Source organism: Anas platyrhynchos, chromosome 18 (genome assembly GCF_047663525.1).
Source record: "Anas platyrhynchos isolate ZD024472 breed Pekin duck chromosome 18, IASCAAS_PekinDuck_T2T, whole genome shotgun sequence".
In the NCBI taxonomy this organism is placed as follows: Eukaryota; Metazoa; Chordata; class Aves; order Anseriformes; family Anatidae; genus Anas; species Anas platyrhynchos.
Genome location: NC_092604.1, coordinates 2868020 through 2885484, shown reverse-complemented (window position 1 = coordinate 2885484; position 17465 = coordinate 2868020). Strand labels below are relative to the sequence as shown.

At 50.0% G+C, this 17465-nt stretch overlaps 1 protein-coding gene across 4 annotated transcripts in view; it reads left to right on the top strand.

Moving 5' to 3' along the window:
* The first annotated feature begins 8743 nt into the window (after positions 1-8743).
* The window catches only part of UAP1L1 (UDP-N-acetylglucosamine pyrophosphorylase 1 like 1), a 29977-nt gene continuing 21255 nt past the window's right edge, over positions 8744-17465 (top strand). The window contains exon 1 of one of the 4 annotated variants that reach the window (XM_027471156.3): positions 8744-9069. In XM_027471156.3, coding sequence (XP_027326957.1) covers positions 8796-9069 — 274 coding nt within the window. In that variant the 5' untranslated portion in view covers positions 8744-8795. Of the gene's footprint in view, positions 9070-9280; positions 13490-17465 lie in introns of those variants that run through there. The other 3 variants (XM_027471154.3, XM_027471155.3, XM_072025097.1) reach the window with 3 other exon arrangements.

Here is a 17465-nt window from a genome sequence, read left to right as displayed (position 1 = left end):
GTAAAGGGAAGCATGTACTTTTTGAAGCAGAGATACCTGAAGACCTAGCATTTCTAGCATCTCTAGAGCAAATCTGGTTAGTGAACAGGATCAAAAAGTCCAAACTGTGACATGACTCTCACTATTGCAGAGAAATGTCCCCTAAATTCCAACCTGAACCTCCTTTGGTGCAACTTGAGGCCATTCCCTCTAGTCCTATCGCTGGTTACCTGTGAGAAGAGGCGAACCCCCAGCTCCCCACACCTCCCTTTCAGGTAGTTGTAGAGAGCAATAAGGCCTCCCTTGAGCCTCCTCTTCTCCAGACTAAACAGCCCCAGTTCCCTCAGCTGCTCCTTGTGTCCTGGACTTGTGTTGCAGGCCCTTCACCAGCTTTGTAACCCTTCTCTGGACACACTCCAGGGCCTCGATGGCCTTCTTGTCATGAGGGGCCCAAAACTGAACACAGTACTTGAGGTGCAGCCTCACCAGAGCAGAATGCAAGGGGACGATCACCTCCTTGGTCCTGCTGGCTGTGCTGTTCATGATACAAGCCAGGATGCTCTTGTGGCCTCCTTGGCCACCTGGGCATGCTGCCGGCTCATGGTCAGGCGAGCATCAATCATCACCCCCAGATCCTTTTTCTCTGCACAGCTTTCCAGTCACTTTCCCCCAAGCCTGTAGTGCTGCATGGGGTTGTTGTGGCCAAAGTGCAGGACCCGGCACTTAGCCATGTTCAACCTCATCCCGCCGACCCATTCTGTCCAGGTCCTTGTGCAGGGCCTTCCTACCCTCCAGCAGATCAACACTTCCCCCCAACTTGGTGTCATCTGCAAACTTACTGAGGGTGCACTCAATTCCCTCATCCAAATTATCAATAAAGATATTAAAGAGGATGCGCCCCAACACTGACCTCCAGGGAACACCACTGGTGGCTGATCGCCAGCTGGATTTTACTTCTATCTTTCTTACAGAATTTTTATGAACCAGCAATTTTAAGATAAAGTGTTTCTATAATTTAGCCTGAAATTTGAACTGTCTATTAGATTTAACAGTGCAAAAGATACTGCCTAGTAAAAGATACTGCCTTTCTCTGCAAGCTTCTTCTGTCGGGTTCATTGCAACAAGGCAGACTACAAAGCACAGGTGTCATTCTGGTGTCACTATTCCCATGTCCCAGGAACCGCAAGTGGCTCAGCTCTGGGGAGGCACCTGAAAGGAATTTGTCCTGATATGATGCTCATGGCACTGAACTAAGGGAGTCAGGCAGTTAGTGTGCTGGAGAAGGGTGATGGCCAGGCTTGTGCAGGCACAAAAGCACATGTGGGTGCTCAAGCAAGTGGCTGCTCTGTTTTGTTGGCAGCACAGACAGCACTGCTAGGTGTAAGTGGGACACCAGTACCTGCGAGAACCTAGACAGCACATATTCATCCTCATCACGTCCCTTCAGCCAGAATTGCCTCAGCACACAGAGAAGAGAATTAGACACTGTCCAGTTGCTAATTCCCTGTGAGGTTGTCTGTGGACATCTCCCTGTGCCATCTGTTGGGGCAATTTCCTTTAGCTCTGACTTGGCTTGAAAGGGAGAAGGGGGTAGAGGCTTGGCCCTCATTTTCTCCTATTGATGTGGCCTTTGCTGCTCTCCCGACTGTCAGCTTCTCTGTCAAGTCCCCCAGTGCCTTCAACAGCTTTGTTCCATGCCTGGCTTCTCAGCCCATTCTTGCCTTTCCTCTTCTAAATGGAGTTTGTCACTCACTTGAGGCTCAGGCTGCCAGGTAAATTGCAGCAGCCTCTGGAGACCATCACTGGTCTTTTCTCTATCAGGAACCTGCTGTGACTGGTCTCTGGGCTATGGCCAGGCTTTTCACAGCCTGCTCTTCTTTAAACCATTTATTTTCATAACTTTTTTTTTGGCCTCCCTACCTGTTTTGAGATCTCTGCCTGGCTTGGCCACATTTGACTGAACACAGTCACACCTCCGTAGGATACAGGAAGAAGTAACTAGTACATTATTCCTATCCTTTCTGCTTCAGAGGCAGAGCAGTGAATGTTATACTGCTCAGCTCTGGTAACAGCAGGAGGTAAGGAGGCTGCATGCCCCTGTAGAGCTTAAAGACTCATACTGTGCCACAAAGATAGGACGTTTCAAAATGGTCCAAACTGTGGCATCAGCATGGGGGCTGTTATGTTCAACAAAGGCTGCTCTGTAGGAAAATAATTTTCCCTAGATTCCTCCCACATCTCTGGGTTTGCTGGAACAGCAAGGAATAATAGTGGGAATTTAAAATTACCTTAATGTCTCTTGTCCAATTTCCCTGCCAGGCAGGTCTATGTTACTAGGAAAGCAATCTGCAGATACCAAAAACAATTATTGGTGTTAACTGTATATACTGATTCAAGTGAAATACTCTCACTCCTCCATGTGGAAATTTCTATTCTGGCAACAAGAAGCTGGGGCCATTGCAGTTCCACTTTTACTATGTTTTCTGTATCAAAGTGGTCTGAAGGGATTGTCATCAAACAGACCTCCTTAGAGTGGTAGGGTGAATAGGAGATTTTGAAAACTGAATACTTTATTTTAGGGCCAGGCAAGTTCTTTTCACTAGTAGAGTTTTTTGTTTGTTTGTTTGTTTTTTATTTATTTATTTGTATTTAACATAAATTAGTTATTCAGTTCTCCTTCCTCCAAGCTTCTGGAAAGCACCACCTGCCATTCAAAACAGTCCCAACCCTTCCTTTGTGCTGTCCCTCAGGTGCTGGCAGCTGGGAATGCAGTGACACTTGCACTGGCTCTCGTGTGGTGGCATCCAAATGCACCACTGCTCCTCTCTGGGAAGGGCACAGGGCATCTGATATCCCCCCGGAGGCAGGTAGCAGACCAGCATGTCCCACAAATCAACACTGCCTCCCCTGGGTGAAAAGGTCACAGCAGCCTCATCAATGGGGTTAACAAGTTGATTTTGGTGGAGACGGACATATTCTCATGCGACACTGACAGCACATGCATAGATGATGCTGTGTGACAGTGGCAGCAGATTAAGCACCATGCAGATTTCATTGATGTTCATGTACATGTGTGAATCTTAACTCTGCTGAGACATGGTGCTTGCTGCCATATGAGGCTGTCTCCTGATCAAAGGTTCAGGGACATGCTGTGAGCCCCACTGCTTCCTTCTTGTGGGGGAGAACAAGGTCTGGGGGAGCCAATGGTGTGTCTGTGGGCTGTATGTGCTATTACCTGCCACCCAGACCAGCTGGCCTCTATCATAGAATCACAGAATTCCTTGAGTTGGGAGGGACCTTTAAGATCATCTGGTTCCAACCCCCCAGCCATAGGCAGAGATGCCACCCACTAGACCAGGTTACCCAAGGCCCTATCCTGGACTTGAACACCTCCAGGGATGGGGCATCCACAACTTCTCTGGGCAACCAGTTCCAGTGCCTCACTACCCATACAGGGAAGAATTTCTTCCTAATATCTAATCTAAATGTATCATCTTCTAGTTTAAGACAATTCCCCCTTGTCCTATCATTATCTACCTGAGTAAAGAGTCTCTCTCCGTCCTTTTTATAAGACCCCTTAAGTACTGAAAGTGACCACAATGAGGCCTCCCTTGTGTCTTCTCTTCTTCAGGCTGAACATCCCCAGCTCCCTGAGCCTTTCCTTTATTGGAGAGGTGCTCCAGCCTTCTGATCATCTTTGTGGCTCACCTCTGGACTCACTCTAACAGGTCCACAGCTTTCCTGTGTTTTCCCCCAGCACAAGATGTAGTACTCCAGGTGAGACCTCATGAGGGCAGAGCAGAGGGGGACAATCACCTCCCTCGACCTGCTGGTCAAGCTGCTTTTGATGCAGCCCAGGACACGGTTGGCCTTCTGGGCTGCAAGCATGCACTGATGCATTGTGTTAAGCCTTTCATCCACTAGAACCCCCAAGTCTCTCTCCACAGTGCTGCTCTCAATGAGTTCTTCTCCCAGTCTGTACTCATGTCTGGGATTGCCCTGTCCAAGGTGCAGCAGCTTGCACTTGGACTTGTTGAACTTCATTAGGTTCACATGGGCCCAATTCTCTAGCTTGTCCAGGTCCCCTTGGATGGCATCTCTTCCTTCTTTGGTATCAACTGCACCACTCAGCTTGGTGTCATCTGCAAACTTGGTGAGGGTGATCTCAGTTCCATCGTCTATGTCATTTTTGAAAATATCAAAAAGCATCAGTCCCAGGACAGATCCCTGAGGGTCATTGCTCCTCACCAGCCTCCACTTGGACATTGAGCCATTGACCACCATTCTCTAGGTGCAATCATTGAGCCAATTCCTTATCCACTGAATGGTCTGCCCTTCAAATCCATACCTTTCCAATTTAGAGATTAGGATGTCATGTGGGACCATGCCAAAAGCCTTACAGAAGGCCAAGTAGGTGACATTGGTCAGACTTCACTTGTCGACTAATGCAGTTACTCCATCACAGAAGGCCACCAGATTGCTCAGGCATGATTTACCGTTGGTGAAGCCACGCTGGCTGTCTCAGTTCACCTCCTTGTCTTGCATGTGCCTTAACTTTGTCTCCAGGAGGATCCATTCCATGGTCTTCCCAGACACAGAGGTGAGTCTGTAGATACCTGGTTCCACCTTTCTACCCTTTTTAAAAATGTGGGTGATGTTTCCCTTTTTCCAGTCACCAGGGACTTCACCTGACTGCCATGATGTTTCAAATATGATGGAGAGTGGCTTGGTGACTACATCAGCTAATTTCTTCAAGACCCTGGGATGCATGTCATCAGGCCCCATACACCTGCAGTTGTTAAGTTGCATCAGGCAGTTCTGAACTTGTTCTTTACTTACAGTGGGAGGGACTCTGCTCCCCCAGTCCCTGCCTAGAGGGTTGAGGGACACAAGAAATGTGGGAAGCCTGACCACCAGTGAAGACTGAAGCAAAGAAGTTGTTCAGTACCTCAGCCTTCTCCACATCTGTCTTCATTTGTCAGAGGTGGTACACTCTCCTTAGTCTTTCTTTTGAGGCCAATGTATCTGTGGAACCCCTTCTTGTTATTCTTTGCATCCCTCACCAAATTTCATTCTGTCAGTGCCTTGGCTTTCTTGATCCCATCCCTGCATATCTGGACAGTGTCTCTGTACTCTTCCCAGGGCACGTGGCCCTGTTTCCACTGTCTGTGCATTTCCTTCTTTTGCCTAAGTTTTATCAGCTGATCCTTGTTCAGCCATGCTGGTTTTCTACCTTCCCTGGTTGATTTATTACATATGGGGATAGAGAGCTCTTGCACTGTAAGATAAATATTCATAGAGTTGCCAGCTCTGATGGGATCCTCTGTCCCTAAGGACAGTGTCCCGTGGGATCTCATCCACTAATTGTTTGAACAGCTGGAAGTTGGCTCCTCTGAAGTTCAGGGTCCTGAATATGCTCTTAGCCAGGCCCATACCCCTCGAGATCACAAACTCAAACAGAGCATGGTCACTGCAACTCAGGCTTTCTCCAGTCTTAACCTCTTTAATGAGCTCTTCTGCATTGGTGAGCACCAGGTCCAGTAACACTTCTCTGGTTGGTTTGTCTAAAACCAGGACGAGGAAATTGTCCTCAACGCATTCCAGGAATCTCCTAGATTGCTTACTACCTGCTGTGTAGCTTTCCCAGCAAACATCCGGATGGCTGAAATCCCCCAAGAGGATGAGAGCATGTGAGCATGATGCTTCTTGTAGCTGGAGCAAGAAGGTCTCATTGCGTTGTCTTACAGCGTCTATCAAGAAATAGTGCCACATCCAGAGTGGATTTCCAGAACAATACCCTGGAACTGTTAGCTGGCCCTCAGTTAAAGCCACACCAGGAATTGTGCTAACAGCAGTCTAGATGTCAAGTTCTGGTTCTCTCTGTTGTTAATTAATTAAGCACTATTTGTGCTTATCCCTTCTCTTAGACCCAAAGCTAAGAGGTTGCAGGGAATTGCTCCCAGTATGGTACCAAGATATCAAGCCAGCAGCTCATCCATCCCTTGCAAACCTCTGGGCAGGAGTGTGAGGTGGCAGGAGGTGTGCAGTCTCAGGGCAGCAGCAAGCTTTCCTTGAGGGGAGGGTTGTCTTCTTTGCTCTTACTGCTCTTACCAGTGCTGAGATGCCATCATTTCAATCTTCCTGCTTACTGGACCTCTTTGAGGACATGGTTTGTTTGCTTTGGAGGGGGGCAGGTACTTCCCATTAAGTTGCTTTTCTTTCCATCAGACTGTTTTTTCCCTTGGAGGCCCTGTGAGCAGGAAGTCTGGCCGCTGGCTGGCAGCTCTCAGGCTGTCACAACGGCTGAGAGACAGTGGGTGGTGAGCTAAAACAAGCAGCTGGGGGGCAGAGGAGTGTATCTTCTTAGTCTGTAACATGCCTAGGTCAGCAGAGCAAGAATTTGTATTTACACTGGCTCCTACTATGGCTAGTTTGGGAACCAGGGCCTGGGCTGGCAGCTAAGATGTTCCTGCATGGTCTGTCACATTTTTTTTTTTTTTGGAGGACACATTTGTGGATGCTTACCTATTGAAACAAAGTCCTAAAAATTAGAATTCTGTAAGAAGCTTTCCAGTAAGATACCCTATCCTAACCCACTGCTGCTATCACATGAAGTATTGTGAAGCAGAAGACTTCTCTCTTCTTTAGGGTTGCTGGAGCTTTTTTTGACGATGAATTTCCTGTTCCTTGTGCATGTTTGCATTTTGTTTGGCCCAGTCTTACCTACATCCTGCTTTCTCAGGTTGTCCTGTCTGCTTGTACTGGGTCTGGCTGGAATGTTAACTTTCCCGGCAGCAGCCCATACAGTGCCGTACTCTGTACTTGTAGCTGGAACAGCAGTGTTATCACACCAGTGTTGTGTCTGCTGCTGAGCAGCAGTGGCACAGTATTAGGCCTTTCTCTAACCCTCCTAGGGGGTGGGCAAAAGGTGAGGAGAGAAACATCACTAGGGCAGCTGGCCTAAACCAATCAAAGGGATATTCCATACCATGTGATGTCACACTCAGCAAGAAAAGGTGGAAACAGGAAGAAGAGGGGAGGGGTGGGCTCTTGTTTGGAAGACGTCGGTCCTCCTCTCGAACACCGGCTGCGTGCGTTGAGGCCCTGCTTCAAGGACGTGGTCAATCATCGCTCATTTGTGGGAAGTAGAGAGTAATTTCTTTCCTCTGCACTTCCATATAGCCTTCATTTATTTTGTTTGTTTGTTTTCCTCCCTTCTTTTTATTTTCCTTTTTTCCCCTCCCTTTCCCCTTTCCCTTTTTATTTCCCCTTAGTTAAATTGTTTAGTCTTTATTTAATTATCATAATTATTTCCCTTTAATTAAATTATCCTTATCTCAACCCGTGAGTTGTTCTTTGCTTTACTTCTCCCCCTCCTCATCTAAAGGAGGGGGAGTGAGAGAGCGGTTGTGGGGTTTAGCTGCCCAGTACGGTAAAACCACCACACTGGTACGTCATGGCTGTGTGCTGGGGTTTTTCCAAGCCTTTGCAGCAAGGGCTGCACCAAGTTCTGCAGGAAAAAAACACAGGGTGGAATTCGAAAGTTGTATCTGAGAAAGCCTTTTCTGATAACTATGTGTTTGTAAGGGTCAGTGGTTACACACGTACCACGTGTGTGGAAGGACCTAGAGACTACACCCATTCACATACCAGACAGACAGTGAATACAACCACAGCAGGAAGAGATTTGTGTAAATGGGAGCAGCAGGGATCAGAGCTAGGAGTTTTTAAAACCCTAGGCCCATGTCCACATAGTAGTTCTGTTGAGTCCTCCACTGAGACATTGTAGGAAAACAGACTGTGAAGCAGAAGGTATGACAACTAGCAGGGCTTCTTCCTAACCTAGTTGTCTCATCCAGATGGGGTCCAGCTCCCCAACTCCAGCCACACAGAAGGAGGTAGCCATGTCCATCCAAACAGCTGTCTGTATGTCTTCTGGTCTTGTTCTGCCCAGCTACAGAGACAGGCTGATGGCTGCAAGAGGATGTTTGTGACCAGGTTGCCCAACTGCGAGAGCAGTGGGGTTTTGAGGACAGGAGTTTAGGGCATTGTGTTGCCCTCTTTGTTGGCAGCCCGTGGCCCAACTGTGCATGGCAGAAGAAGCCACCTCATAAAATCACAGAATCATTTAGGTTGGAAAAGACCTCTGAGATCATCAAATCCAACCGTTAACCTGTCAGTGCCAAGTCTACCACTAAACCATGTCCCTAAGCATCCATACCTACACCTCACTGTGTGTCATCTGACACCTCATGACCGGCTCAGCTTTCTTTGTGTTTCTCTGTCTCAGCACTTCCTCACTGCTGGTTCAGTCTCTGATCAGACACTGCACTTGGGAGCAGGGGGAATCTGATCCCTGACAAGCATCACATCTGGATGGCACAGGACCCACCCAGCTGCATGCTGTGCTGAAAACTCCACGAGTTTTCTGACGCGAGTGGATGTAATCCTTCTGAGTTTCTTAAATATGAAGTTCCCAGCACGAGCACCTCTGGTATCCCCATCAGATATATCTGAGCAGCCAAAGCACTTCAGTACGCACAAAGCACTGCAGAAATGTATTCTAGCCCGGCGGGCGCCTGCAGAGCCCGGGCAACGCTGGCCTGAGGAGGGCTGGGAAGGGCTGCTGGCCGAACGCAGCCAGCCTCGCAGGGCAGAGGAAACGGGAAAAAAAAACGGAGAGTAAGCCCCGCCGGGGCGCAGGACGGGGCGGCGGGAGCGAGAGTCGCCCGGGGCGGAGCGGCGGCGGGACAGGGGCAGGCCCGGCCCCGCTCCGCCCCGCCGCCGGCCGGCAGAGGCTGGGCGGCTGCGGCGGGATGGGGCCGCCCGAGGAGGTGCGGGCGCAGCTGGCGCGGGCCGGGCAGGGCCACCTGCTGCGCTTCTGGGCCCAGCTGGGCCCGGCGCAGCGCGGGGCGCTGCTGGCGGCGCTTCCGCCCGGCTTGGGCGAGCACTGTCGGCTCGCGGCGGCCTCCGCCCGCCAGCCGGGGCCGCTGGAAGTCCTGGACGGCCGGATGGAGCCGCTGCCCGCCGAGCTGCTGGGCGGCGCCCGCCGCAGCGGCCCCGCCGCGCTGGAGCGCTGGGAGGCGGAAGGTGAGCGGCGCGGGGCGGGGTCGCTGCCCCCTCGCCTCACCCCGAGCGCGGGGCTGGGCCCTCGCCCCGGCGGGACCCCTGCCGCCAGCCCGGCCCCGCAGGCCCCCGCCCTTTGCTGAGGGGACTCGGCCCGGAGGCGCCTCCCGCTGCCGCGGGCCGGGCAGTGCGGCCCTCGGGGCAGCGCTGCGGCCGCCGCGATGCTGGCGGGAGGCTGGGGCGCAGCACGGGGGGGGCCGGCAGAGCGTTCTGCGGCTGCAGAGCCTGGAGTGACTGCAGTGAGCTGCTTGCTCGTCCCCGTGGAAAAACGTTCTCTCTGAAACCTCTACTTTTTCATTAGTCTGTGGCGTCCACAGATGCTGCTGAGGCTGGCAGGAAGCAAAGGTGTTTGAGGTCGGCTGTTTGGGGTGTCATCAGATTCATGAGCACACCACTTGCACAACTGAAGGCCAAAAATAGAGAGGGTTTTATCTTAAAACCAGAATGTGGTGTGGTGCCTGTGAAAATCTCCCAAACTGACTGGATCTAGCCGTGGGCTGTCACACTCCTTGTGTGAGGCTGGCTTGTCTTCCTGGTAATGTCAGGAAGGGCTGCGTAACATGGCATGTTTGGGAGGGCAGCTGCCTCCCTGTAGCACCCTGGAAATGGCTGATGGAGAGCTTAGGACTGTTGCCAGTGGGATCCCCAGGGCAGAGAGCAGTGTCCTGCAGCATCGTGGTTGGGGTGACATCTGGCAGCCTGGATGATGGCACTGCATTTTGTACCAGCGGGTTGTTGCCATGGTGTGTGGTGTCAGCAGCAGGGGGAAGAAGAGTGGCAGCCAAGCATGATGTCGGGGCAGGTAGGACAATGACCTCCATGACAGTGTGGGGACTCTGGTTTGGAGTTGAGACTATACCTTGTTGGACCCAGCCCTGAACACAGGCAGTCAGATCCCTGGCAAAAGCTGTTGAGGCATCTGGGGCCTGCATGTTTAACTTTAATTTCTAGCTGTTCAACACAGCAGCAGTGGCTGGAGAGCCATGTGGTGGGCAAGACATGGAATAGCACTGCGTCTCGTAGGAAGACGTGAAGTCCCTGGAGATAGGTGGGAGCAGAGTCTGTGTTGCTGCTTAATTGGGAAGTTGCACCCAGGCATGCGTGTGGTCTCATGGTCATCTTGCTGGCATGAAGTTGGTCTTGTGTTACAGCAGAGGCTGGGGCAGAGTGATCTTTAAACTGCGTCACTGTAGTACAGGAAGGAGATGAGATCTGAGCAGAGAAGTGGGTAGCAGTAGGGGAAGACCAGGAAAGGAAAATATCTGGTCAGACAAGGCAGGTGGATGGGGAAACATGTTGGAAAAGTGCTCTTGGGGGGACAGCTCTGCTATCAAAGCATCCCCTGACTTCACGCGCGTGGCAGTTCCTGCATCATCCCTCCATGGCTGATGAGCCTGAGGCAGGTCTTCACCCGCACAGCAGACTTCACATGGATGGCTAGGCTGATCCAGCTGGCCCGTGTGCATACCCAGTGAGCTGTTGGGGACTGCATATGGTGTCAAACCACCTTCCTCATTTTTTGGAGCCTGGTAGATACTGGCAGCTTTCCTTGGTCACCTTGTGAGTGTTTGAAAGGTGGGGTTGATGGGAGAGGTGGTATCTAGACCTAGGCTGTGTGGAGTGGGGTGCTGTGCTCCCCAGTTCCCATCATATGTGTATTACACAGATACACTGTGCTTTTTATCAAAGTGTGCGCTCTATTCTGTTTCTTTTCAAAGGTACAGTGGCCTCTCTCTGCTTCTTTATAAAATAAAACAACACTGTTAAATAAGTAAATATATACAAAATTGAAAGAAAGCAAAAGAAAAAACAACTGTGGCCAGAGTAAAATCCTAAAGTGTGGCAAATGTCTCCACAGTCTTGACCTAGACCTGCCAGTAAAGAGTTGAGGATGTGTGGGCAGAGGAGTAAAAATTTCCAAACAAAATCAAAACAGCAAGCATAGAAGTGACACAATTATAGAACAGAAGAGCTTTTCAGATGTGTCAGACTTCACAGATGGGGCTGAGTGGTGAAGGAGGGAGCATGAAGAAATGTCTGTCAGGGCATTTTTGCTGAAGATGTTCAGGGTGGCTTCTCCGCTTGTAGGTAGAGGATCATGGCCAGCCTGCCTGCCACTTGCTCTGGTCCTTGAACAGATTAACATTGGTGACATGGGACATGTGTGCCTGGTCCTGTCTCGTGGTGGTGAGGCTGTGGTGGCCTGCTGGCCTGAGCAGCTGGGTGTCTGGTTTAATGCAATGTGAGCATCATCCCTGCACTGCTGGAGCCTTGGCTGGTCTGGGTTCATCACCTTCCACAATGGCTTTCAGCAAACTTGTACAGCAAACTGGGGCTAGGCCTAACCACAGCCCATTGTCTAGGGCTAGTTTCTGGTTAGTGAAGAGGTAGGTTCTCATGACAGTGGAGGCAAGTATTTGTGTCCAATCAGGCTTTCCAGCAACGTTGCTCACATCTCCCACCAAGCCTTTCTACTGACTCCAGTAAGGCTTTTGACACCGTTTCCCACAACATTCTCAAGAAACTGGCTGCTTGTGGCTTGGACTGGTGTACGCTTCGTTGGGTTAAAAACTGGCTGGATAGCCGGGCCCAAAGAGTCGTGGTGAATGGAGTCAAATCCAGCTGGAGGCCGGTCACTAGTGGCGTTCCCCAGGGCTCGGTGCTGGGGCCGGTCCTCTTTAATATCTTTATCGATGATCTGGATGAGGGGATCCAGTGCTCCCTCAGTAAGTTTGCAGATGACACCAAGTTAGGTGCGTGTGTCGATCTGCTCGAGGGTAGGAAGGCTCTGCAGGAGGATCTGGATGGGCTGGACCGATGGGCTGAGGTCAACTGCATGAAGTTCAACAAGGCCAAGTGCCGGGTCCTGCACCTGGGGCGCAATAACCCCAAGCAGGCTGGGAGATGAGTGGTTGGAGAGCTGCCAGGCAGAGAAGGACCTGGGAGTGATGGTTGATAGTCGGCTGAATATGAGCCAGCAGTGTGCTCAGGTGGCCAAGAAGGCCAACGGCATCCTGTCTTGCATAAGAAACAGTGTGACCAGCAGGGCTAGGGAGGTGATTGTCCCCCTGTACTTGGCTCTGGTGAGGCCGCACCTCGAGTACTGTGTTCAGTTTTGGGCCCCTCGCTACAAGAAGGACATGGAGGTGCTCGAGCGAGTCCAGAGAAGGGCGATGAAGCTGGTCTGGAGAACAAGTCCTACGAGGAGCGTCTGAGGGAGCTGGGTTTGTTCAGCCTGGAGAAGAGGAGGCTCAGGGGTGACCTTATCACTCTTTACGATACATTAAAGGAGGCTGTAGTGAGGTGGGGGTTGGTCTGTTCTCCCACGTGCCTGGTGAGAGGACAAGGGGGAACAGGCTAAAGTTGCACCAGGGGTGTTTTAGGTTGGATGTTAGGAAGAACTTCTTTACCGAGAGGGTTGTGAGGCATTGGAATGGGCTGCCCAGGGAAGTGGTGGAGTCACCGTCCCTGGAGGTCTTTAAGAGATGTTTAGATGTAGAGCTTAGTTACATGGTTTAGTGGAGGACTTGTTAGTGTTAGGTCAGAATTTGGACTGGGTGATCTTGGAGGTCTCTTCCAACCTAGAAATTCTGTGATTCTGTGATACTGCGTAGAGCTTCAATGAGCTGAGCAGAGTGGGAACAGCCACCCAGGAATGCCCGGTTGGATTTGGGAGTGGAGCTGCTAGGGTGGTGCTTGCTGCCTCAGGCTTGAGGTTGTTGCTTTGAGGAGGAAATGCATGAATTTTAGGGTCAGATGATCTAGGTTAGGGCTGCACAGTTAAACAACTTTAGTAAACTGGACAGCTAGGTCCTTTGTCTTCAGCTGCAAGTCAGAGAGGTGCTGGTATGTCTGACTCGTGCCACAGTCAGCAGTAAACAAGTGTAGTGGGTTTACTTGGCAAGGTTTTGGTAGCAGGGAGCCATAGGGGTGGTTTCTGTGAGAAAGATCTAGAAGCCGCCCCATGTTTGGGAAGGGCCCCATTGTTTTCCAGATCTGAGCCAATAAGCGATGTTGTTTTGCGCCTCTGTGAGAGCGTATTTAAGACAGGGAAAAAAAAAACGCTGCACCACACAGCAGCTGGGAGAGTGAAAGCAGTGAGGAACAGCACCAAGGTCAGTGTAGAAGGAGGGGGAGAGGTGCTCCAGGCGCCGGAGCAGAAGTCCCCTGCAGCCTGTGGTGAGGACCATGGTGAAGCAGGATGTCCCCCTGCAGCCCATGGAGCACCACGGTGGAGCTGGGTTCCACGCTGCAGCCCGTGGAGGAGACCACAGTGGAGCAGGTAGACCTGCACCGACGGAGGCTGCCGCCTGTGGAAGACCCCTGCCGGAGCAGATTCCAGGCCGGACCTGTAGCCCGTGGAGAGGAGCCCACGCAGGAGCAGGTGACCTGGCAGGAGCTACTGCCCGTGGAGGAGCCAGGTTGGAGCAGTTTGCTCCTGAGGGATGGACCCCGTGGTATGGACCCATATCTGGAGCAGTTCTGGAAGAGCTGCTGCCTGTGGGAAGCCCACGCCGGATCAGTTCATCAAGGACTGCATCCCGTGGGTGGGACCCCACAGCACAGGGGACGAGAGTGACCGAGAAGGAGCGGCAGAGAAGAAGTGCTGTAGACTGACCATAACCCCCATTCCCCCGTTCCCGTGCGCCGCTCGGGGGGAGGAGGTGGAAGAGGGTGGATGGGGGGGAGGTGCTTTTGGTTTCTTTCCTTTGTTTCTCACTTCTCTAGCTTGTTAGTAATGAGCAATAAATCTTACTATCTATCTTCTTATGCTGAGTCTGTTCTGCCCGTTACAACAATTATTGCGTTATTTTCTCATCCTTATCTCAATCCTTGAGCCCTTTTCACATATTTTCTCCCCATTCCTCTTTGAGGAGGGGGAGTGAGAGAGCGGCTGTGGTGGAGCTCGGCTGCCCAATCGAGCGGAACCACAACAAGGCAAACAGGGCAAGGATTGACCTTGCTTCCTGTAAGCAGTTCTTGCCAGAGCAAGAATTCAGAAGGCCCTCTGTGACGGGGACAATGCAAACGTCACTTGACCCTGAAATCCAGATTGCCCTGATCCCCATCTTGTGTAGAGACCACTTCTGATTTCTACCAGGAGAGGGGGATGCAGTTCTGAAATTTCACTTTACTTTGTTTTTATGATCCAGTTTAATGCTACAGGTGAGAATCAGCCCTCAGTTTTATTCCCTGGGAGTGAGACTTTGTAGTGCTGAACCCCAGCAGCATTGCAACTGAGACTGGTGTGCAGAAGTTACCTCTCCCCAGGGAGCACTGATGACCCCCAATTCAGTGTTCCCTGGGGGAGCTAGTGGTATGGCACAGGATTTCCTGGGTTTGTGCATCCCTGGGAGGACTCAGACTCCAAAGGGTTTTTTCTTTAAAGTGAACTGCTCCTGGTGTTGAGCTGGGACATGAGCAGAACATACTCTGGTTCTGATCAGGCCCTCTTGCATGCCTTTCTAGACATCTCAGCTTGTTGCTGGATCTCCCAGAGGTTGCGTGTCTGTGATGTTACCATTTGCTTCAGGGGATTGCTATCACCCCTAAACTGAGCTCATCTGTGCTTTGTGAACGGGCATCTGAATCCCCAGAAGCTCCCATGTGCAGCAAGCTTGTCATCTTCAAATAAAGACTGAACAGCTGAAATTAATTTCTTGTCCATTCCCCTTCCCACTTTTGTGATTAAAAAGTTTGTTAAAAGAGCCAAGCAACTCAGAAGTTATTCTTGGGAACATCCAAGATATTTTTAAACTGTTTAAAAAAAAAAAAAGAAAAAAGGATCTGTTACTATCTCTGAGATGATAAAACTTAGCTCAGACAGACTTGCTTCCTGGATCTTAAACACAAACATGAAGTTTGTTCTAGGCAGCCTTATGGATGATGATATAAGTCAAGTACAGACACTTTTAGATTCAGTAAATGTTTTATTAATAAAATTCTGGTCTAGGGCATGGGCCACAGTATAGCTGCCATTTCATGAGGCTCTGATGAGCTGCTCTGGTTTTCTGACTACTCTGTAGATTTTTTTTTCCTGATTTATTCTTTTCTTGCTGACTGTTGTTATAATCAGGCTGATGCATCTGTTCAGCAGGAGAATTCAATCTGTTCTTGCAAGATCAATCTGTTCTTCCTGCAAAATCTATTTTTGTTTTTGCTTTATATGCAAACTATGACTTACTGCAGATATCTGTCAGCCAGCGCATCTTCCTTTTTTTTTTTGTTTGGTTCAGCTTCTGGTATTTCATGTGCTGCAGAAGATAAGCTGGACTTACTATTTATTTTTTTTAAGTGTGATAAATATTTCCCTTTCCTGCAGGAATATGCAGCAAGATATGTCAGTTACTATGTTTTTGTTGTTGTTATTGTTATGAATGCTAGTATTTTTGCAGCTAGGTAGTGAGAGCAGAAGTACTTACTAAACTTTCGGGGGATATTTATTTTTGTGGCAACCTAAAATCGGGAACTTGAAAAACTCTCCAGTAGTTATAGGGTTGCACTATAAATACTGTGAATGCCATAAATGATGGGAAGATCTGTCCCATCCTGACATGCTTGCCATCAGGGAGGGCTGTTCATACAGCCCTAGAAGCTGTTGGACCTCTTCTAGGAGTACAGTGACCCTGCTTCTGCTGGAAAGGAGGGCAGAATTTCTCATGGCAGTGGTAGGAGCAGTGATGGTTTCAGCAAGTCCTACAGTGTGCCTACCTGCTAGGAGTCCTGGGTTATCTGCCTAGTCAGTCTACTGGACTCTGGGAAGTTAAAAAGAAAATGGAACTGTTGATTGTATTAGTGGTATTGCTTTGGAATGGGGTTCATCCTGTTTAGGTCTGAGTTTCAGAGTTTTGCCTGCATTCCATGCAGCGAGGCCACACTGGGGAGGTCAGTGCGAGAGGCTCAATAACCATTAGGCAGTTTCCGTCCTCTAGTCACTGTGTGGAAAACTATGAAATGCATCTTATCTGAGGCATCTTGATTTAAGTGAAGTGGTGCACTGTTACCTTTGAGTCATGGCCAGGGATTGCAGCTACTGCTGATGGATGTTGCTTGACAAAATGGGCCCTCATGGGGGCCCATTAACAGTGTTAATGCTAGGCTTCATATGAAAGATGCCCGCTGTTTGCAGTCTGTTACTATGCTTAAACCTATCATTTGAGACAAGTGGCACTTAGGAGGAGGTGATGTGGCCTTTTTGTGTCAGGACCAGAGTGTGCATGTGTATGCATGAGCTTGATAGATGCTGTTACAGGAGCAGGTAATGCTGCAAGGAAGCTGGGTAAGTGATGGATGTTGATTAGTGGATGAATCAAAATATTGGATGTGTTGCTTTGGAGTTCAACTCAGACCATCAAGTGCTGATTTCAGTCTTCAGGCAGCTTTGTTTTAAATCAGTGTGAAATACTTCAGCTCAGCCAACTTCAGTTCTGAATTATTTAGGGATTTTAAAATTATTTTATTATCCTTTTGAAACAAAACTGGTTCAGAAGTGTCTCATGGGAACTTTTTTAGATTATACTTTCCCCTGTAAGTTTTTCCCTCATGTATTTTTTTTTTTCCTCCACTGGAAACTTCTGTGAAGTTCAGTGGAAGGAGCCAGATACCAGGCACTTCAGGGCTGTCCTGCTCACATATATGAGGCCAAATGGGGAAGTTCCATCTGCACTAGCCCTGCAGTAACACAAGGCTTAGATAATCATAGAATCACAGAATGGTTCACCTTGGAAGGGAACTTAAAGACCATCTAGTTCCACCCCTCCTGCCATGAGCAGGAACACCTCCCACCAGAGCAGGTTGTTCAAAGCCCCATCCAACCTGTCCTTGAGCGCTTCCAGGGATGGGGCACCCACAATTTCTCTGGGCAGCCTGTTCCAGTGCCTCACCACCCTCATGGCAAAGAATTTGTTCCTAACATCTAACCTAAACCTACCCTCTTTTAGTTTAAAGCTATTCCTTGTTCTATCTCTACACTCCCTGAAAAAAGAGTCCCTCCACAGCTTTTCTGTAGCCCCCTTTAGATACTGGAAGGCCTCTATAAGGTCTCCCTGGAGCCTTCTCTTCTCCAGGCTGAACCCCCAACTCCCTCAGCCCATCTTCACAGGAGAGGTGCTCCAGCCCCTTGATCATCCTTGTGGCCCTCCTCTGGATTCCAACAGGTCCATCTCCTTCTTGTGCTGGGGGCCCCAGGGCTGAACACGGTGCTCCAGGTGGAGTCTCACGAGAGCAGAGTGGAGGGCGAGAATCCCCTCCCGCACCCTGCTGGCCATGCTTCTTTTGATGCAGCCCAGGATGCAGTTGGCTTTCTGGGTCGCAACCACACATTCTGTTCGGAAATGAGGATATCATGTTGGACAGTGTCA